A 21,338-nucleotide genomic window follows, 5' to 3' on the forward strand; every position below is an offset into this window, starting at 1 on the left:
CTTGACAGGTGTAGCGCTAATCCGCTAAGCTGTCAATGGGCTTGCTTCGCAAGACGAAAAAACCGCTATACGAAGAGCCTCACGGAACGGATTAATTTCGTCTTGCGAGGCACCACTGTATATGGAAATGTTGCATTTATTTATTTGTTTATTCATTCACTTGCTTATTTATTTATTTATTAGCATTGACCTACTTGAACATTTTGATGCTTACTGGAAGGAATTTTTTTTTTATTTTGTTTCGACTACAGCAGACCAACACGGCTACACAACATTCACCTACACAGTTTCCAAATTCCAAAAGGATATCATAGATGACAATTCTAAATTGTTAAAGAAGGCATATAATATCCTGTTGGAATGGGAAACAAAAGATGGGGAAGTTAAAGCGGTGATGATTAAGTGGGCACAAGATATAGGTCACAACATACAATTGGACGACTGGATAAGGCTTTGGAAAGTGAACTTGAAGTTTACAGATTATATACAGTGGTACCTCAGGTTACATACGCTTCAGGTTACAGACTCCGCTAATCCAGAAATAGTGCTTCAGGTTAAGAACTTTGCTTCAGGATAAGAACAGAAATCGGGTTCCGACAGCATGGCGGCAGAAGGAGGCCCCATTAGCTAAAGTGGTGCTTCAGGTTAATAACAGTTTCAGGTTAAGAACAGACCTCCGGAACAAATTAAGTACTTAACCTGAGGTACCACTGTATTGCTGAAAGAGAACTATATAAAAATGATGTATAGGTGGTAAAGGTAAAGGTACCCCTGACTGTTAGGTCCAGTCGCGTACGACTCTGGGGTTGCAGTGCTCATCTCGCTTTATTGGCTGAGGGAACTGGCATACAGCTTCCGGGTCATGTGGCCAGCATGACTAAGCCGCTTCTGGCAAACCGGAGCAGCGCACGGAAACGCCGTTTACCTTCCCGCCCAAGTGGTACCTATTTATCTACTTGCACTTTGACATACTTTCAAACTGCTAGCTGTGCAGGAGCTGGGACTGAACAACGGGACCTTCTGATTGGCAAGCCCAAGGCTCAGTGGTTTAGACCACTGCTCCACCCGCATTCCTTGTACAGTTGGTACATTACACCATTAAAACTTGCCAAAATATACAAAACAGAACAAAAGAACTGTTGGAGATGTAAAGAAGGTACATTTTATCATACGTGCTGGGATTGTAAGATTATTAAAAAGTTTTGTGAAATGATATATAACAATTTGAAAAAAAAAAAATGTTTAAAATAACTTTTGTGAAGAAACCAGAAGCCTTTCTGTTACGTATTCTAGGACAAGAAATGCCAATGGAAAATCAGACATTATTTATGTATGCTACTACAGCAGCAAGAATTTTAACAGCACAAAACTGGAAGACTGGAGATATACTATCTAAAGAACAGTAAGAAACATTTATGAGATAGGCAGAACTGGCAAAGTTAACGGACAAACTGCATGAAAAGGACAATAGTGACTTTGGAAAAGAATGAGAACCTTTTACAACATACTTGCAGACACAACAAAAAAACATGGACTCGTTGGCAGGATTTAAATAAACATTTACAATTTTCTTTACAGTCAACAAGAAATACAATTAGTGATAATAGAACGTTATGTATAAACAGCAGAATGTAACATTTGGTTTAATAAACCAGAAATGGAAGGTGGGGGAAGTCAACCAGGAGGGGGAAACTAGAAAATGGATGTTAAATGATGATGTTGAATATTTGTTTGAAAAAAGAAAATCAATAAAAATTGTTTTTTTAAAAAACAAAAAAAACACGGCCACCTACCTGTAACTTGAAGGTACAGTTAAGCCCGGAAGGGAGGGCTGCCAGATCTCTACCTAGGGCCCAACTTCGATAGGTGTGCGGGGACACCCATCACTGAATCATAGACTGGGAAGGGACCACCCAGGGTCATCTAGTCTGTTGTTGTTTAGTCGTGTCCGATTCTTCGTAACCCCATGGACCAGAGCATACCAGGCACTCCTGTCTTCCACTGCCTCCCGCAGTTTGGTCAAACTCATGCTGGTAGCTTCGAGAACACCATCCAACCATCTCGTCCTCTGTCGTCCCCTTCTCCTTGTGCCCTCCATCTTTCCCAACACCAGGGTCTTTTCCAGGGAGTCTTCTCTTCTCATGAGGTGGCCAAAGTATTGGAGCCTTAGCTTCATGATCTGTCCTTCCAATGAGCACTCAGGGCTGATGTCCTTAAGAATGGATAGGTTTGATCTTCTTGCAGTCCATGGGACTCTCAAGAGTCTCCTCCAGCACCAGAATTCAAAAGCATCAATTCTTCGGCGATCAGCCTTCTTGATGGTCCAGCTCTCACTTCCATACATCACTACTGGGGAAACCAGAGCTTTAACTATACAGATCTTTGTTGGCAAGGTGATGTCTCTGCTTTTTAAGATGCTGTCTAGGTTTGTCATTGCTTTTCTCCCAAGAAGCAGGCGTCTTTTAATTTCGTGACTGCTGTCACCATCTGCAGTGATCATGGAGCCCAAGAAAGTAAAATCTCTCACTGCCTCCATTTCTTCCCCTTCTATTTGCCAGGAGGTGATGGGACCAGTGGCCATGATCTTCGTTTTTTTGATGTTGAGCTTCAGACCATATTTTGCTCTCTCCTCCTTCATCCTCATTAAAAGGCTCTTTAATTCCTCCTCACTTTCTGCCATCAAGGTTGTGTCATCTGCATATCGGAGGTTGTTGATATTTCTTCCGGCAATCTTAATTGCGGTTTGGGATTCATCCAGCCCAGCCTTTTGCATGAAAGTAGGGTTCCATTGACTGGATAGTGTGAGGTGGCTGCCAGATCTCTACCTAGGGCCCAACTTTGATAGGTGTGCGGGGACACCCGTCACTGAATCATAGACTGAGAAGGGACCACTCAGGGTCATCTAGTCTAACCCCCCTGCAGTGCAGGAATCACGTGATCCCATGATTGACAAGGGGCTGCCTTCACCCCACCACCACCCAGGACAAAACCCCTTGCAGTCCCGGCGCTCCTGTTTGAGCACAGGATTTGCGGGGGGGGGGGCGGGGAGGGGCTGGACACCCTTTAAAAGGGGGGTGTGGGGAGCCCTGCGCAGCCCCGCCCCCGCCACCGAGGCGGGGCTTTTTGCACGTGGGAAAACTTCGGCAGGCGAGCTGAGAAGGGGGCGTGGCAAGAGGGAGTTGGCCCTGGGCGTGGCTAAGGCGCGAGGGGCGCGGCCGGGGGAGTGGCCTTTCCCTTTCTGAAAGAACATCGCCGGCTCCGCCCACTCCGCTCTCCCCGGCCAATTGGATAGGCTCCTCCCCGCCCCTCGCAGCCCATTGGTCCCTTTGAACGGGAGCTGCGGGAAGCGGCCGCCCGAAGGCGATGCCGCCGCCGCCGCCGCAGCTGGCTGTCATGGAGGCGCCTCGGAGCTCGGGAGGGCCGGGGCTGCGGCGCGGAGGAGGAAGGAGAGAGGAGATCGGTGAGGGTGCAGGGGTCCCCGGAGCATGTGCAGAGTGCAGGCGCCAACGGGGAAGGGGGTCCAGGAGGAAAGGAAGCTCTGGAAGCGGCCCTTTGGGGGGACTTCTCTGCTGACTCTCCAGAAGCAGTGGCGTAGCGTGGGGGGTGCAGGGGGGCCGGCAGCACCGGGTGCAACATCTGGGGGTTAAGGTTAGGGGGCGCAAATCCACGGGTTAGGGGGCGCAAATTACTTGCCTTGCCCCGGGTGCTGACAACCCACGCTACGCCACTGTCCAGAAGGGCTGGTGTGGGGGGTCTCCAGGGAATTGGGGGCGCCCGTTTGACTGCGACCCTCTGAGGACTTTTCCTGTTTCTGTCTCTCGCAGCAGCAGCAGTGGAGGAGCGGCGGCAGAAGCTGCAAGAATATTTAGCTGCCAAAGGAAAGCTGAGACCGGCCAGCACCAAGTGAGTCTTTGCTTTGCTCTTCGGAGTTGCTTAAAGGTAAAGGTATCCCTGACCATTAGGTCCAGTCATGGCCGACTCTGGGGTTGCGGTGCTCATCTTGCTTTATTGGCCGAAGGAGCCGGCATACAGCTTCCGGGTCATGCAGCCAGCATGACTAGGCCGCTTCTGGCGAACCAGAGCAGCGCGCGGAAACGCCGTTTACCTTCCCGCCGGAGCGGTACCTATTTATCTACTTGCACTTTGCCGTGCTTTCAAACTGCTAGGTTGGCAGGAGCAGGGACTGAACAACGGGAGCTCAACCCGTCGCGGGGATTTGAACCGCCGACCTTCTGATCGGCAAGTCCTAGGCTCTGTGGTTTGACCCACAGCGCCACCCGCGTCCCTTTTGGAGTTGCCTACATAGCATCGAAACAAGGAAGTCCCTCTTCTACCTTACAGTCAATCATCATCATCGCATGGCATGCAAGGGGAAAGGGACAAGGAGGGAAGAGGAAAACTCAGAATGCAGACGCCAAGGTGGCACAGTTTAGGTTGGCAGGATCAGGCCCTCCTGTAAACCTAGTGCAATAAGAGAACCTCCTGCTCGTAGCTGTCAACTTTCAGATTTGAAAATAAGGGATCAACAGGTGAGCAGCCTCACCTGTCCCGGGAACTGTCTATGGGATATCTAACAATCCGGAATAGCAGTGGGAAATGGCGGTGGAATAAGGGAATTTCTCTCAAAAAAGGGAAGGTTGACAGCTATGCTCCTGCTTCCTCTTGGCTCTCCATTGAGGCAGCCTGGGGTAGCAGTTGGAGGAGGAAGGAGCTCTGATGGGGCTGGGAACCCCTGCCTGCCTCAATGGGCCAGCTGGAAACATGCAAGTGGGGTGCAGGCTTCTGTTTTTTTAAAAGAAATATTTATTAAAGTTTTACAAAAACAAGAGTACAAAAATACATGAAAAAAGAAAAGAAAAAAAGAAAAAAACAACATACAAAGGACAAAAAGAAAATAAGAAAAAATTAAAAACAAATCCGTTTTTCATAACTTTAAACTCATTTGCTTGTTTCTTTGACCTCCTCACACCTCCCCTTCTTGTGTTCCCATTTACATAATCAAATCAGCAAATCCTTACCCTCTTTCATTTATCTTAACTCTATATCTTAACATTTTATAACATTTTATATCTTAACATTTTATATTTTCATCCATTATCAATTCATTTTTGCATATTCTTATTAACTTTGTTTCTAATGCCACTTATTTTCAATCCAACATCATTTTAACATTCATTAATTTTACAGTGTTTCTGCAGATAGTCTTTAAATTTCTTCCAATCTTCTTCCACCAACTCTTCTCCCTGGTCTCGGATTCTGCCAGTCATTTCTGCCAATTCCATATAGTCCATCACCTTCATCTGCCACTCTTCCAGGGTGGGTAGATCTTGTGTCTTCCAATACTTTGCAATAAGTATTCTTGCTGCTGTTGTTGCATATCTGCTGTTGTTGCATACAGGCTTCTGTCAAAGATTCTCATTCTTCTCCCTTGCAACCAAACAGCCTTTCAATGCCACTCTGTCCTTTGGGCACTCTGCACCTGCCACACCCAAATCAGCCCCTGGGGTCGACCCCAGAAACAGACCAGGACCCTTTGAGGATGGTGAAGGCCTGCTGGCATGAGAAGAGGGGTGGGCTTCAACCTGGGCTCACAACCCTCATTCATTTGTTGCATTTATATCCTACCTTTCTCTCCAAGGAGTTCAAGGTGGTGTACATAAGTTTTTGGGACGCGGGTGGCGCTGTGGTCTAAACCACAGAGCCTAGGGCTTGCCGATCAGAAGGTTGGCGGTTCGAATCCTCGCGACGGAGTAAGCTCCTGTTGCTCAGTCCCAGCTGCTGCCCACCTAGCAGTTCGAAAGCACCTCAAAGTGCAAGTAGATAAAAAGGTACCACTCTGGCGGGAAGGTAAATGGCGTTTCCGTGTGCTGCTCTGGTTCACCAGAAGCGGCTTAGTCATGCTGGCCACATGACCTGGAAGCTGTGCATCGGCTCCCTCGGCCAGTAAAGCGAGATGAGTGCCGCAACCCCAGAGTCGGCCACAACTGGACCTAATCGTCAGGGGTCCATTTACCTTTACCTTTATATAAGTTTTCTTCCTCCCTGTTTTTATCCTGTTAGGCTGAGAAATAAATGCGCACTTCTGCAGTCTGATCCTGTGCAAGATTCTTCAGGTGTAAATTGTATGGGATTTGGTGGGACTGCAGATCCATAGTATCATAGAGATGGAAGGGAATCTGTGGATCATCTCACCCCCCCCCCACCCCTGCAATGCAGGGGTTTACAACTGTCTCACACGAGGATCGAACCTGTAACCTTGGCATTATCGCCACACTTTAGACAACTGGGCTATCCTGTGTGTGCATGAATTGCAATCTTGGTCACATTTTTTATCCCTTGAAAGTACAGTGGAACCTTGGGTTACATACGCTTCGGGTTACAGACTCCGCTAACTCAGAAATAGTGCTTCAGGTTAAGAACTTTGCTTCAGGATAAGAACAGAAATTGGGCTCCTGTGGCACGGCGGCAGCGGAAGGCCCCATTAGCTAAAGTGGTGCTTCAGGTTAAGAACAGTTTCAGGTTAAGAACGGACCTCCGGAACGAATTAAGTACTTAACCTGAGGTACCACTGTAGAGGGAAGATAGAGGGAATGTTCATCCGTATGTCGTGTAAAAGGGTAAAAGAGTATTGGGAAATGATCCATGATGAATTGGGAAATTGTTTACTTTCCCCAAAAAACCAAAGTCCTTTCTGTTGGGGAGAATTCAGACTGAAATTCCCAGGTTTCAGAAAAGGTTATTTATGTAATAAATATTTATGGCCGCCTGTGTTTTGTTAGCCCCAAAATGGAAAACGAGCGAGGTCTCAACCAAAGAAGAATGGCAACTTAAGTTGACAGAATATGCGCAGCTTGCAGACTTAACAAATAGAATAAGAGAACCAGAAGAACATATGTTTAGAGAAGATTGGAAAACGTTTATTGAATATGTGGGAAATAACTGTACAGCTGAAAACACTGGCAGCATTAAGATAAATTCAACAGTGTAAATAAGTTTTGATGGATGTAATAATGGAATACTGACTGGCATAGTTTTTGTAAAATATGCAGGGATTTATTATATGTAAAATGAACCATGGAAAGAGAAGAAGGGAAGTCACTGATATATTAAGGATGCAAAAATGAGTCCTTTAAATTGTAAAACGGGGGGTTAAGAAAGTAATTTATTTTCAAACTTTTCCTTATGCCGCACAGACCCTACTTGAAGGACAACAGCAGGCAGAAGAATCCAGCTCCCTCCAAAGCACAACCTGTAAGTAGACAAGATCCAGTGAGCCTCTGTATTGTGATCTAGAGAGCCAGAGTGGTGTAGTGGTTAGATTGCTGGACTGGGATCCAGGAGACTGGGGTTCAAATCAGTTGGCCATCAAGCTCCCTGGGTGACCCAGAGCGGTCACTGCCTCTCAGGTTAATTGAAGGAGAACCATGTACAGTGGTACCTCGCAAGACAAATGCCTCACAAGACGGAAAACTCGCAAGAAGAAAGAGTTTTCCGTTTTTCGAGGTGCTTCGCCAGACGAATTTCCCTATGGGCTTGCTTGCGTCCTGGACCTCTTCTGAAGGCCGGCGGGGGGCAAAAGTCTTTGTCTCCCCCCCCCCCGCCTTCCCAGGACAGCAGAGACTTCTCCGCTGTCCCAGGGCGATCTTAAAATGCTGGCGGGCGGCAGCGAAGCCTTCGCTGCCCACCCCCAGCATTTTAAAATCGCCCCGGAACAGCGGAGGCTTCGCTGCCGCCCGCCAGCATTTTAAGATCGCCCCGGGACAGCAGAGAAGTCTCCGCTGTCCCGGGGGCTTTTAAAATGCTGGCGGTCGGCAGCAAAGCCCTCCTGTCCCTGGAGCTTGCGGGGTGGGAGGTGGGGAGAAGGGCTTTTCTTCCCACCGCCAGCCTTCAGAACAGCCTTCTGAAGGCTGGGGGTGGGAAGAAAAGCCCTTGTCCCCCCCCCCCAGCCTTCAGAAGAGGTCGGGGGACAGACTGTCCCCGGACCTGGTCTGAAGGCGGTTTCCATAGGAATGCATTGATTGATTTTCAATGCATTCCTATGGGAAACCTTGGAGGAAAAAGTGGAATATAAGTGCATTAAATGAATAATAAATGTATATTCTGACCAATGGCATGCAGAGTGTCTGAGACTCTGGATCCTTCTGGAGGCCACCCTTGCTTGGGATTTAGATCCAGCCCCTTTTACCAGGATAATCTCTCTTTTCCTCACAATAGCTGGTGTGAGCTGGCAAGCTCTCTTGGCAGTGGAGCCCAAGGCCACTCAGAAGGTGGCAACTTGTGTTGGAGGAAAACCTTGCTGTTCAAACCTCCTGTCACAGGAAGAAGGGAGGCATCCTCTGGTCTCCGGTTCTGACAAATATATAGCGTGTCATCCTCATTCTTTCTCTCCTCTGGAGCTGTACAAATTTGGTGACCGTTACTGAATTATCACTATATTTGTTTATATCACACTGTTTCCCCAGAATGGCACTCAAGGTGGCTTGCACAAATTGAAACAACACAGACAAAATACAGGATGCTAAAAACATTTTTTTAAAAGTAGGTAAATTCAACTGGATCTGTTCTTTATATTACAGTCATACCTCAGATTGAATGTGCGCTTTCAGGTTGCGCTCCGCGGCAACCCAGAAGTAACGAAGTGCGTTATTTCCGGGTTTCACCGCTTGCGCATGCGCAGACGCTCAAAATGACATCACACACATTCTATTCAGGATGCGAACGGGGCTCTGGACGGATCCCGTTCACATCCCGAGGTACCACTGTATTTTAATTCTATTAAAATACAAATACTGTAATAAAAACAGCACAACCCTATTTAAAGCTCTTTCTTTTTTAAAAAACAAACAAACCAGTCAGGTCCTACAGGCCTGTCAGAATAAAACAGTCTTCACCTGCTGGCAGAAGGAAAGCAAGGAGGAAGGTAATCTAGGGTCATTAGGGAGGGAGTTCCATTGGCCCTCTCCCACATCCTGAAGCATGCCCGTGAGGGTGGTGGGGTGGAAAAAAGCCTCTCCCAAAGATCTCATGCACTTAATGCATTCTCAGACCATGTTTTCTGCAAGGCACTCTGCACATGCTATTGTTGTTGTTGTTGTTTAGTCATTTAGTCGTGTCCAACTCTTCGTGACCCCCTGGACCAGAGCACGCCAGGCACTCCTGTCTTCCACTGCCTCCCGCAGTTTGGTCATACTCATGTTTGTAGCTTCGAGAACACTGCCCAACCACCTCGTCCTCTGTCGTCCCCTTCTCCTTGTGCCCTCCATCTTTCCCAACATCAGGGTCTTTTCCAGGGAGTCTTCTCTTCTCATGAGGTGGCCAAAGTCTTTGAGCCTCAGCTTCAGGATCTGTCCTTCCAGTGAGCACTCAGGGCTGATTTCCTTCAGAATGGAGAGGTTTGATCTTCTTGCAGTCCATGGGACTCTCAAGAGTCTCCTCCAGCACCATAATTCAAAAGCATCCATTCTTCGGCGATCAGCCTTCTTTATGGTCCAGCTCTCACTTCCATACATCACTACTGGGAAAACCATAGCTTTAACTATACCGGCAAGCCACTCCAGTATCCCTGCCAAGAAAACACCATGGACAAAGACAACAGGCACCTGCTTTTAGTTTCCCCAAATTCAAACAAGTAACATGTCAGATTCACTGTTGTTTTTATGTGAAAGTGCAATATTTCTCATCCTTCCTTCCCTCCCCCCGTTTTCTCTGCTGTCTAAAAACTCTTTTCCCAAATGCTCCTGTCTTTCTATACATTGACTTACTCAACTTAAAGGTATTTCTCTAAGATTCCTCACTAAAATTGTCCTCGTGCGATGATTGCGTGGGCATTAAGTTATCCCTTGAGTATGTCAAAATGTTCTGTTAAAGCAAATCTGTCCATAGGGCTCGTTTTATATATATATATATATATATATATATATATTAAAACTCCTTCAAAATAACTGAACAGACATGGCACTTTTCAAGCTAAGTTGAGATCTGAATAGTGGCAGGAAAGGCTGCCTAATTTTCTGGGTTCACAGGACCAGATTAAGAGGCACTTGCAGAGCATCAGATGAAATTGTCCAAGGTCTCCATGCTATTATTATTTTTATTTCTCTATAAAAATAGATGTATACTGCTAAATCATAAATATATACAGTGGTACCTTGGTTCTCGAACGTAATCCATTCTGGAAGACCGTTCGAATTCCGAAACGTTCAAAAACTGAGATGCAAAGGGATAGGTGCAAATGCAATTAAGAAAATTGAAAAACACAGAGCAGAAGCCGTTTGACTTCTGAGGTGCATTCAAAAACAGAAGCGTTTACTTCTGGGTTTTCGGTGTTCGGGTTCCGAAATGTTCGACAACGGAGACTTTCGAGAACCGAGGTACCACGGTATACTCTCTGTGTGTGCTTTGCAGCAATAAAAACAATTAAAGGATAACAAAGTTAAAATCAGACATCAGTTAACCATTGTGGAAGAATTCGTTCTTAGTTGCCTGCATAGGTCTGATGGAATAGAATGCTTTTCAGCAGGTGCTGAATCTAGTGGCAGAGAGTTCCACAGGATGGGAACAATGGCACTAAAGGCAATTGAATATTTTTGTTTGTTCAAAGGCTTTTACTATTTTTTCTAATTCTGTTTTACATAAAATGCCCTGAAAGCTCTATTTGGTGAAAAATTGATTTAAAGAGTTTCTCAAATAATTTCAAAAAATTATTTTCTCCATTTCCAGACTGTCGGATCCCGGAAAACCGTTGCCCCAAGCACAGCCAAAAGTGCATCGACCAGGGAGGCAAAGGGGCTGGGACCTGCTAGCAAAGTCCTTCCAGATAAGCCTTCCAGGGCTCTTGTGCATCGGGAGCCAAAAAATGCACCCACACAACTTCCAAGGAAGCAGGGGCCCGTACTTCCTCTCCCCTCAAAGCCCCCTGCTAGAAAACACCCTGAGAAGCTGGTCAGCGGGAGCTCATCCGCTGGACATCGCAGGACGAGAGAACTTGGAAAGCGGGAATTGGCCACAGCATCCGGGACGTCAAAAGTCCTTTCAGACTCGAGCAATTTAGAGGGGGATAAAGAGAACTCTGGCCTGAAGCATGTTGGGCAGCCTCGGAAGAGAGAGACGTCTCGCTTCAGCCTCCAAACCAAATCCCAAACTGGCTCCAAACCGCCCGTGAAGAACGGCAAGCAAGCTGTGGGGAACGGCACCCTTTCGAAAAACCACAGGGCTGCTGCGGCACAGGTTAAGCCCAGAGCACCCTTAGGGGGTCCTCAGAGGCAAGTCAACAGCATCTCAGTGGTGCGGACTTCACCGCCCCGTGGACGGCCCTCAGCTGTTTCTAGGCAAGGAGTCCGAAGCCATAATCCCAGATTAATAAAGCGGCCTGCTGTGATTCCACAGGCCGCTGGTCCGCCTGTCCCTGGAGGGTCTCTGGCTGGGAGGGAAGGAACAGCGTCATCCTCATACCTGGGCATTCTTCAGAGGGGTCGGTCCAGGCCGCAGGCTGGTGCTCTGCAGGAGAGACCGCTGCCCGGTCGCCACGGGGCCTTGCAGAGGAAACGGAAGGCCACTCCAGAGAGATGTCGTTCAGCGGCGCCTGGTGGCGCCAAGCAGAACAGAAGCCCAGCAGGGAGGGACCCGGGCAGCAAGAAGTTCAAGCAAGCGCCCAGGACTCCCGAGCCAAAATCCAGGCACAGACTCTCGGAGCAGGGGTCTGGAGGACGCGGGAGAGGCGCACCCAGAGAAAAGCAGCTGGCGAGGGAGGCAGGCCAAGAGCCCAAGAGCCCAGGCACTCTGGATCGGAGGCAAGTTGCATTCACTCATTCCATCTGGGCTGAGGCTGCTCTGAGCAGCGACTAGCGAGGGTGCATTGTGGGGGTCTGGGCTGATAAAGTGCCCCTTCTTTGGTTTGCCCCTGGAATGTTTGGGCTCTTGTTCACAACAGATCAGAGAAGTAGGTGCCCGTGTGGCTCTTGCACCCACTTCAATTATCCGTTTATAAAAATAAATAATAATAATTTTTATTTATACCCCGCCCTCCCCAGCCAAGGCCGGGCTCAGGGCGGCTAACAAGCAATAATAAAAACAAGTCGAATGAATACAACTTAAAAACAAGATTAAAATACAGCATTAAAATATTGAAACATTAAAATGCAGCCTCATTACAGGAGGAGGAAGGAAAAAGAAAAACATCAGAGCAGCTTACAGCAATAAATGCATAAAACCTTGCCATAAAACTATACAGTCGTACCTTGGATCCCAAAGGCCCTGGAACTTGGATGTTTCGGTTCCTGAACGCCGCAAACCCGGAAGTGATTGTTCCGGTTTGCAAACGTTATTACAGAACCCGAACATCTGACGGGGCTTCCGCGGCTTCCGGTTGGCTGCAGGAACTTCCTGCAGCCAATCAGAAGCCGCAATTTGGTTTTGGAAGTCGAATAGACTTCCAGAACAGATTCTGTGTCAATTTCCAAGGTACAACTGTATAAAGAAGTTTAGAACACACATCGATTAACCATTGTGGGATGATGTATCCTTAACTGTCTGCACAGGCAGGCATTTAAAGTTTGGCACAGAGGTTGCCCGCTGAATCTCTAGTGGCAGAGAGTTCCATAGGACTGGACTGATGCCACTATCTTGTTCCATCTGTCCGTCTTTCCTGTGTGGGGAATGGGGTCTAGGCGTGTCCCTTAAAGGTGGGCCAGCGCACGGCCAAACTGTTGCCTCAATCCCTCATGCACCTGTGTGTTGTAATGTGCAGAGGAACCCCTAGATCTTTATTCAGCCGAGGTGTTCAGTATCTCCACCAGGTTCTGCTGATGGACTAATAGGAGATTCAAGATTACAGTGCAGAAAAGGCACATTAAAGTGCCTCCTTGTGAGTGAATCTGCTTGCAAATAGACCTTCCACACTTGACCGGGGACATGGTGTCCATGTGTTACTTTGTGTGCATGAGGAGCCACCCTCTGGTTGAAGGGCAAGAGACACATCTTTGGAATGATGAGCCGTGATTCCTGCATTGCAGTGGGTCAGGCTAGATGGCCCTTTGTGTCCCTTCCAGCTCTGCAATTCTAGGAATACTGAAGGCATGCAGAAAGCAGCTCCAAACAAAGGAGGGACAAGGAAGAAGAAAAGTGATAGGCCTTCAGGGGGTCATAGATGACCCCAATTTTGCTCTGGCTTCTAACTATTAATTAGACCTCCTTGGCCATGGGTAGGCAACCTAAGGCCCGGGGGCCAGATCCGGCCCAATCGCCTTCTAAATCCAGCCTGCGGACAGTGCAGGAATCGGCGTGTATTTACATGAGTAGAATGTGTGCTTTTATTTAAAAGGCATCTCTGGGTTGTTTGTGGGGCATAGGAATTCGTTCATTATTATTTTTCAAAATAGAGTCCGGCCCACCACAAGGTCTGAGGGACAGTGGACCGGCCCCCTGCTGAAAAAGATTGCTGACCCCTGTTCTTGGCCATGGGTAGGCAAACTAAGGCCCGGGGGCTGGATCCGGCTCAATCACCTTCTTATTCCAGCCTGCGGACAGTCCAGGAATCAGCATATTTTTACATGAGTAGAATGTGTCCTTTTATTTAAAATGCATCTCTAGGTTATTTGTGGGGCCTGCCTGGTGTTTTTACATGAGTAGAATGTGTGCTTTGATTGAAAATGCATCTCTGGGTTATTTGTGGGGCATAGGAATTGGTTCATTTTTTCCCCCTTCAATATATAGTCTGGCCCCCCACAAGGTCGGAGGGACAGTGGACTGGCCCCCTGCTGAAAAAGTTTCCTGACCCCTGTCCTGGGCCACCCTATTGCCCACAGAGGCTCTGATCAAGACCAAGCTTCTCACTGTGGCCTGGGAGATGCGTCAAGAGTGGCAGTGAGAGCCACAACTCAGACGGCTTTGAGAGAGGATTAGACAAATTCATGGAGGAGGACAGGCCTTTTCCCACCTGAGGAGATTTCACCCCTCCCATATCCAAGAATCTCCTGATGATCTCTGCTGACTCTCCAGAGAGGAGGAGGCGTGTTCTGCTATCTACTTATTCTACTCCAGCACCAAGTCAGTCAGTCAGTCAGTGTGTCGGAGAGAGAGAGAGAGACTGAGTGTTATAGATTGTGTCTAGAGATAAGGTTGCTGCTAAGAGCAGCTGCAGACACTCAGTGTAGTGTAGCATTCTTTATGCTTAGAGAACCTATTAAGCTCTGTATATAGTTGTATAGTAGTTGTAGACAGAATAAAGAAGATATTCTACAGAGCTGCTCTCCGAGTTGTTTATATACTCTGCTAGACTCTGCTACACTCTGCTGTGCGACGACTGTCTTCTTGTGGAAGTGAATCCGGTGCTCACAACTCGAAGCTGTGAGTCCACAGCACTTTGACCTGTTCCTGTGCAGAAGGTGGTCTCTGGAAGTGCTACTAGCCCAATCGGGGCTGAAGTGGATGAGTCCAGGAAGACACAAGATTTGCCCACCTTGGAAGAATGGCAGATGCAATTGATAGACTATATGGAATTGGCAGAAATGACTGGCAGAATCCGAGACATGGGAGAAGAACAAACAGAAGAAGAATGGAAGAAATTTAAAGATTATCTGCAAAAACATTGTAAATTATTTGAATGTTAAAGTGATGCAGGATAGTGAGACAATGTGGCATTAGTGACAAAGCTGAAAGGAATGTGCAAAGATGTTTTATGAGTAACAAGTAAAGAAACATAGTTAAATTAATCAAATGATGGGGGACTAGAAGATAAGTGGACAGCAGTGGGAATGGTTAATTTAAAAGAAATTAAGAAATATTAAAATTAGTCAAAATAGAGGAAGAATTTGCTGAAACTAAATTGGAAATTTGAATACAGATAAGGGAGATGTGAGGAAGTCAGGAAAGTAAGTTATATGAGTTGAACTTATATATTTTTGTTTGGTTTTTGTGTTTTTTATCTTTTACTGTTTGTTGTGTTATTTTGTCTGGTTTGTTATTATAAATTTGTTGAAATCTTAATAAAAATCTTTTTTTTAAAAAAAATGAAGTGGATGAGTCCAGTTGGTGGCACTGGCTCAAGGGCGATGCTGACACCACCTGCCTTACCCCACCCTTCAGCTCTAGGAGTCTTTCCCAGACCATGACTTTAAGAACAGAAGATGCCGATGGGAAGAGAGAAGGGATCATTTTTTATATAAAACAATTCATAATTTGTGTGTCCTTGTTTCTCAATTTGATCCTTTTACGTGGTTTGGTATGTTTTGTGGTATTTTATGCATTGTAAACTGCTGACGTTTTTACTGATTATACATTTGCAGTTCTTTATTGTTAAGTGTGAACCATTTAATTATTATGTGCTGGCATTAAAGTTTACTGTTTACAGTGGTACCTCAGGTTACATACGCTTCAGGTCACAGACTCCACTAACCCAGAAATAGTGCTTCAGGTTAAGAACTTTGCTTCAGGATGAGAACAAAAATCACGCAGCTGCAGTGGGAGGCCCCATTAGCTAAAGTGGTGCTTCAGGTTAAGAACAGTTTCAGGTTAAGAACGGACCTCCGGAACGAATTAAGTACTTAACCCGAGCTACCACTGTACTGTTATATTTTAATGCCTTATTGAATATGTCTTCATTAGATATGTTCTGGCATTTTTGTATTGGATCAGATTGTGATTAGGCGTGTGATCTCTGCTGTCTGTCTTGTTGCTCCCTCAGCTTGCAAACCGCCTCGTTTGTAGCAATATAGAAAGGCGGTAGACAAATTAAAAGTGAAATGAAAGTGGCGGCTGATCCGGCCGGTCGGTCTTTGGTTCTGACGTCGTCTGACCTCTCCTTGCTCTCCCTTAGGAAGCAGCTAGAGGAGTGGTTGGCATCCAAAGGGAAACAATACAAGCGGCCCCCGATGACCTTCCCCGTTAAAAGGCGGCCCCCGCCCACGGAGAAGGAGGCCCTGGACCGTTCCTTCTGGGACTGCATGGAGGAAGAGATGGAGCGGCAAAAGGTGGCACAGCAAATCGCCAGCACCTTGGCAGACTGCATGAAGCTGGCAGACGAGGTGAGCTTTGGGTCTTCCATCTAGTCTGGAAAGTTGCCCACGAGCTTCATCCTTCGATGGGGCAGAAAATGCAGGCCTGGTTGGTTAGACTGATAAGCGCCACCCATCAATAAATATTCACTTTTCTTTCCGCTCAAGAAACAAACTGGGCAGTTGAAACAGAGACGTTTTCAGAAATGCCCGTTGTCCAACATCAAAGTGAAAGTTCCCTAAATCATTTATATGGCGGGGTCTGCATTGCACCTGTGGAACTCCCTGCCCCTTTGCAGACCAAAGCGGAGAATGTCAGGCCTGACGGGCAGCGAGTTCAAGCCCATTTTCTATGAGGAAGTCAGAACACAGGACCCATGTGCATTTATTATTATTAGAGCTGGTTGACAGTGGAACAGACCACATTGGAAAGTAGGTGACTCCTTCGTTGGAGGTGTTTAAAGGGAGGTTGGGTGACTTAAGGTTCAGGGGGCGGGTAACAATTAAAACACAAAATTACACCGAAAGCAAAACAAAAACAATTTAAAACAACTCAAAATTACAGAAATAAGGAGGGTCCTAAAATATACATCTCCAGGGTCAAGAGGGACTGGGTTTTTTACGCCTCATTTTCTTGGCAGGCTCTGTAATGTCTGGAGGTACAGGAATGCCCACCCAGTTTTCTGTCTTCAATGCCAGCGGCTTTGCCCTCTGCTGGTTCTATCCTCAAGCACTGGGGCAAAAGGAAAACAAAAACTGATTTTGCACAAACGCACCCTTAAGGTTGGGCTAGCACTGCCCAGTGGAAACAGTCTGCCTACAGAGCGAGCCCAAAATGTCTCTCATCTGCCGGCCTCCTTCTGACTCCTTTCTGTTTCCCTCCAGGGGGTTCCTTCGGAAGAGCTCCTGGCCATGCTGTCCCGCATCCCAGAGGCAGAGAAGTTTGCACAGTTCTGGGCCTGCAAGGCGAAGCTGTTGGCCCGCCAAGGCCCGTTAGATGCAGCCGGGCTGTACCGTGCTGCTGCTTGCGCTGGAGCTGTGGTGGGTGGAATCCCCTCACTCTTGGCCTCTCGTCCGCTGTGTCTGCGGCAGAGAGGCAGTGTGGTGTAGTGGTTAGAGTGGCAGGCCAGGACCTGGGAGGCCAGGGTTCAAAATCAAGACAGAGCCACGGAGGCCCAAAGGAGTTTTTCCCCTTGCAAGGACATGCCAAGAGGTGTGGGAAGGTGCAGGGCTCCCAGGCAAAGGCGGAGCCCTACGCCGGCCTCCGGCCTCCCTAACCGTCTGGGCTTGAGCTTCCTGAACCCCTAAAAGGGGTGCCTTTGCCCATCCTACCTGCACTGAGAATGCTCGAAGCATCTGCTTGACTGGGATTTGCAAAAGAGGTGCCCCCAGAACATGGGGCGCACCCCCAGTAAGGAGCCATTTCTTGCTATGGGCTCTTGTTCTCATCAGATCACAGGGGCTGGGCTTTCCTAGATGAGCCTTGGGAGTCCCTACAAGTCTATGATTCTCTGGGGGCTGCTGGAAGACCTGTGTGCCCACAGGCAGAGGAGGGGGTTGCAATTGGCTGTGGTCCCCCCCACCTCTGCTATAAAGGCCCATCCATCCTGGGGTGGAGCTGTTAAGCAGCCAGTCCTGTGTAATCTCCCTTGCAGGGGCCGCCAGCTCTGTGCCCCCACCATGTGTGTCTCTCCCCCTGCCCCCCAAACAGCTGTAGCAAAAGGATGTTTGTGCATGAAACCTGCTCCCTCGAAAGCTGGTGGACTTGCCTTCAGTGGATATTTTTTAAGCGGCTGTCGAGGATTCTTTAGCTGGGATTCGTGCACTGCAGGGGGTTAGACTAGATGACTCCTGGGGGGCCCTTCCAACTCTATGATTCTGTGAAATCCTGCAGGCAGCTCTCTGAGGCCTGCTCTGGTTGCTCAGTTGTGGCCTTTTTGTTCTCATTCCAGCCGCTACGAGAGTTGAGAGATGCCCTTGTTGACACTCTGAAGCGTTCCAGTCAAGCCTGGGGTAAGCAATGGATCAGGCCAAGGGCCCATCTGGTCCAGGATCCTGTTCTCACAGGGGCCAGCCACATGCCTTTGGGAACCCGCAAGCAGGATAATATGATGATGATGATGATGATTTATTTATACCCCGCCCATCTGGCTGAGTTTTCCCAGCCACTCTGGGCGGCTCCCAATTGAGTGTTAAAAACAATACAGCATTAAATATTAAAAACTTCCCTAAACAGGGCTGCCTTCAGATGTCTTTTAAAGAGAAGATACAGTGGTGCCCTGCAAGACGAATGCCTCGCAAGACGGAAAACCCGCTAGACGAAAGGGTTTTCTGTTTTGGAGGTGCTTCGCAAAACGAATTTCCTATGGGCTTGCTTCGCAAGACGAAAATATCTTGCAACTTCGCTGATAAGCCACTTAACAGCTGATCGCTAGAAGCCGCTAGACAGCTGTAGCGCTAACCCACTAAGCTGTCAATGGGCCTGCTTCGCAAGACGAAAAAACCGCTAGACGAAGAGAATCGCGGATTCTTTTCGTCTAGCGAGGCACCACTGTAATTTATGTATACCCCGCCCATCTGGCTGAGTTTTCCCAGTACTCTGGGCAGCTCCCAATTGAGTGTTAAAGACAATACAGCATTAAATATTAAAAACTTCCCTAAACAGGGCTGCCTTCAGATGTCTTTTAAAGAGAAGATAGCTGCTTACTTCCTTCACATCTGAAGGGAGGGTGTTCCACAGGGCGGGTGCCACTACCGAGAAGGCCCTCTGCCTGGTTCCCTCTAACCTCACTTCTCGCAATGAGGGAACCGCCAGAAGGCCCTCGGCGCTGGACCTCAGTGTCCGGGTAGAACGATGGGGGTGGAGACGCTCCTTCAGGTATACAGGATCCGAGCCCAAGAGCCCTCTCCCCTCCTGTGGTTTCCAGCTGCTGAGATTCAGAAACACTGCTGCCTCCAATTGTGGAGGGCAGAGCATAGCCATCATCACTGCCTGGTCTGGGCTTTTGGCCTGCCAGCCAAACTGTGCCCCTGCCCCCCCCCCCCCGGAAAAAAACACACACGAAAGAGTGAAGAGAGTGCAGCTTCTCTCTCCCCCCCCCCATGTAGAATACCTTACTGGTGGTTTAAGGCCAGTGCCTAGCAAAGGAATTGTAAACAAAATGATTTTTCAGTTTCCTCACTGAAAGTTAATGTTGTATCTCTGCATCTGGGAATATACGCAGGCGGCCTTTTTCAGGCAATGCCCAAAGCCAGCCCTGCATCCCTCTGTCAGTTCTGCAGGCAATGCTCCTGGTTTTTCCAGATGGGATTGGGCTAAGGATTCCTGGGTCCCAGTCAAAGCTTCCATTTTCTGGCCCCCTTGTGTCAAAACCTTCCTGCGAGGGAGCGATGTTCCTTTGCTTCTTGCCAAAGCTTCCTTAGAGCTCAGGGCCATTCCCTTAAGGTGTCCCAGGTTGCAAGGAACCGTGCACCTCCAAATCCAAATCTCGTGACCCCGTCCTCGATCCCCAAAATGACCATGGACTGTTTGATTCATGCCCTGCTTTCCTTCAGCAGAGGCGGCTCCCTGTTCTTCATAGTTTTTCAAGCATTGCACATTGAGAAGGCTGTGTGCGTGTTTCTTTTTACCCAATTGCAATATCTGCATTTATAGGTCTACGTTCAGTTTATATTTTGTTACTCTTGTGTCTTAATGCACCGTAGCTCGCTCTGCATGTCCTAATGCAGCCCTGCAGGGAGAGAGCTTTGGACCTGGACGGATGAGGGCAGGCAGGGAGGGGTAACGCTGGAGAATCTCAGCACCGTTTGAACCTTGTTGGGCCTGAGAGCGCTGGAGTTGCCTCCATGGCAGCATGGCTGGGTAGGCAGCAGGCGGGAGCAGGGCAGGACCATAGCTGTCAACTTACAGATTTGAAAATAAGGGGCCAGCAGCCTCGAAAATAAGGGGTTTTCCAAGCACAGGTATATTCAACTTCTGAGCCCCTCCGAGCCAAAGGCAGAAAGCCCAGCCAGCAGCCAAACAAAGCCCCAAGCGGTGGTTCCCACAGCGCAGCAACCCGGCAAAGGGGATGCAGCAAGGAAAACCATCGGCACCTCTCTGCTGGGAAGCGCTGAGCAAAGGCGAGTTCCCAGGCAACATGGCCGATTTGATCAGCACAAAGCATGCAAGCTCCAGCCCCCAGTCGTTCTTAGACTCCTTATTGGGTGAGCAACGCAGCCAAGCAACACAGTTGGAGCCTCCCTCCTCCCTGGCTGGCTGGCAGGGAGGGAGACGAGCTGCTTCCTTTGTAACCTGGGAAGTTTAAGGGACATCAACAATAAGGGACAGCAGCGGGACATGGCGCTGGGATAAGGGACTGTCCCACCAAATAAGGGACGCTTGACAGCTATGGGCAGGACCCTCTGGAGCCAGCTTGAAAGAAAGATGCCCTGCTTGCTGTCGGTTGCCAACTGTGGCAATGGGCTCTCTGGGCGACTGCCTGCCCCTGGTAGAAGGATGGTCCTCTGCATGGGGACATGGAGCAGTTTCTGCAAAACCAAAGCGGGTTTGCCCTTCTTGCCCTTGCCAGCAAGGCCCCTCCAGGCTGCTCTGGGCAAAGGCAGGCCCAGCGCAGGGCTGTTCCTCTTCAGCCACTGCCTCTCCTTCAATAATGGCTTCTCTCACTCTCTTCTCCCCCAACAGCAACCCCTGCTGAACTCCGACTTCCCGGCAGGGAGCAGGCGCAGAGCAGCGGGCAAAGACCGGCTTGCCAACCTCTTTCGGCAATCAAGCTTCAAGTGGCATCGCTGCCCAGGTAAGGGGTGGGCCTTAGCTCTGTCTTTTTCAACTCTACCTTATCCTTTCTGAGGTGAGGCAACCAGGAAAGTAAGGACAAGATGGCAGAGCAGGCCGGAGCAACCGGCCGCCTTATGGTTCTGGGGGCGGCTTTGTGATTCCATGCCCTCTGTGCCTTTCCAGAGCCAAGGAGCCGAGAGCGAGGCCAAGCCTGAAGCTCTTGACCCCCGTGCGGAGGTCCCTGCGGATCGAGCGGGCGTCTGCTCGCTACCCACAGATGCTGAGGGACCACGACCCCGTCGTGTCCTGCCTGGACGAAATCATGGACGCGGAGGACGGCTGTCGCTTCATCTTCCGCAAGAACGAAGCTTTGCCAGAGACGGTGGAGGTGGAGGGCTTTCTGCCACGGACCTCGGCGCCAACCTCCCCAGACCCACCCCTGCGCAGACCCCTGTTCTGTTAGAGCTGCATCGGCGGACTGGAAATATGGGGGTCATAGCATGGGACCCTTTTCAGAATATATATATATATGCATCTTTATTCTTGAAATGATTAAAAAGAAAAAGAAAACA

At 48.5% G+C, this 21,338-nt stretch overlaps 1 protein-coding gene and 1 long non-coding RNA gene across 2 annotated transcripts in view; both read left to right on the forward strand.

The window, feature by feature from the left end:
- The window catches only part of LOC309376583, a 181,367-nt gene that overhangs the window by 148,563 nt on the left and 11,466 nt on the right, over window positions 1–21,338 (forward strand). The gene's annotated exons all lie outside the window — the stretch shown is intronic.
- Window positions 3,346–21,336, forward strand: CKAP2L (cytoskeleton associated protein 2 like). The gene is made up of 9 exons (XM_081922968.1): window positions 3,346–3,460; window positions 3,825–3,903; window positions 7,194–7,251; window positions 10,720–11,793; window positions 15,816–16,019; window positions 16,875–17,030; window positions 17,942–18,002; window positions 20,674–20,785; window positions 20,950–21,336. The coding sequence occupies exons 1-9, from the start codon at window positions 3,364–3,366 to the stop codon at window positions 21,227–21,229; spliced, it is 2,121 nt and encodes a 706-aa protein (XP_081779094.1). The 5' UTR covers window positions 3,346–3,363; the 3' UTR covers window positions 21,230–21,336.

The sequence above is a fragment of the Podarcis melisellensis genome (genome assembly GCF_964234715.1).
Source record: "Podarcis melisellensis genome assembly, chromosome: 8".
NCBI lineage: Eukaryota > Metazoa > Chordata > Lepidosauria > Squamata > Lacertidae > Podarcis > Podarcis melisellensis.

Excerpts from the sequence above, each read along its gene's own strand:
- CKAP2L (XM_081922968.1), top strand. The coding sequence starts at position 3,364 with ATGCCGCCGCCGCCGCCGCAGCTGGCTGTCATGGAGGCGCCTCGGAGC. Across the intron at positions 3,904-7,193 it reads CTGAGACCGGCCAGCACCAA|ACCCTACTTGAAGGACAACA; the intron begins GTGAGTCTTTGC and ends TATGCCGCACAG. Across the intron at positions 7,252-10,719 it reads CTCCCTCCAAAGCACAACCT|ACTGTCGGATCCCGGAAAAC; the intron begins GTAAGTAGACAA and ends CTCCATTTCCAG.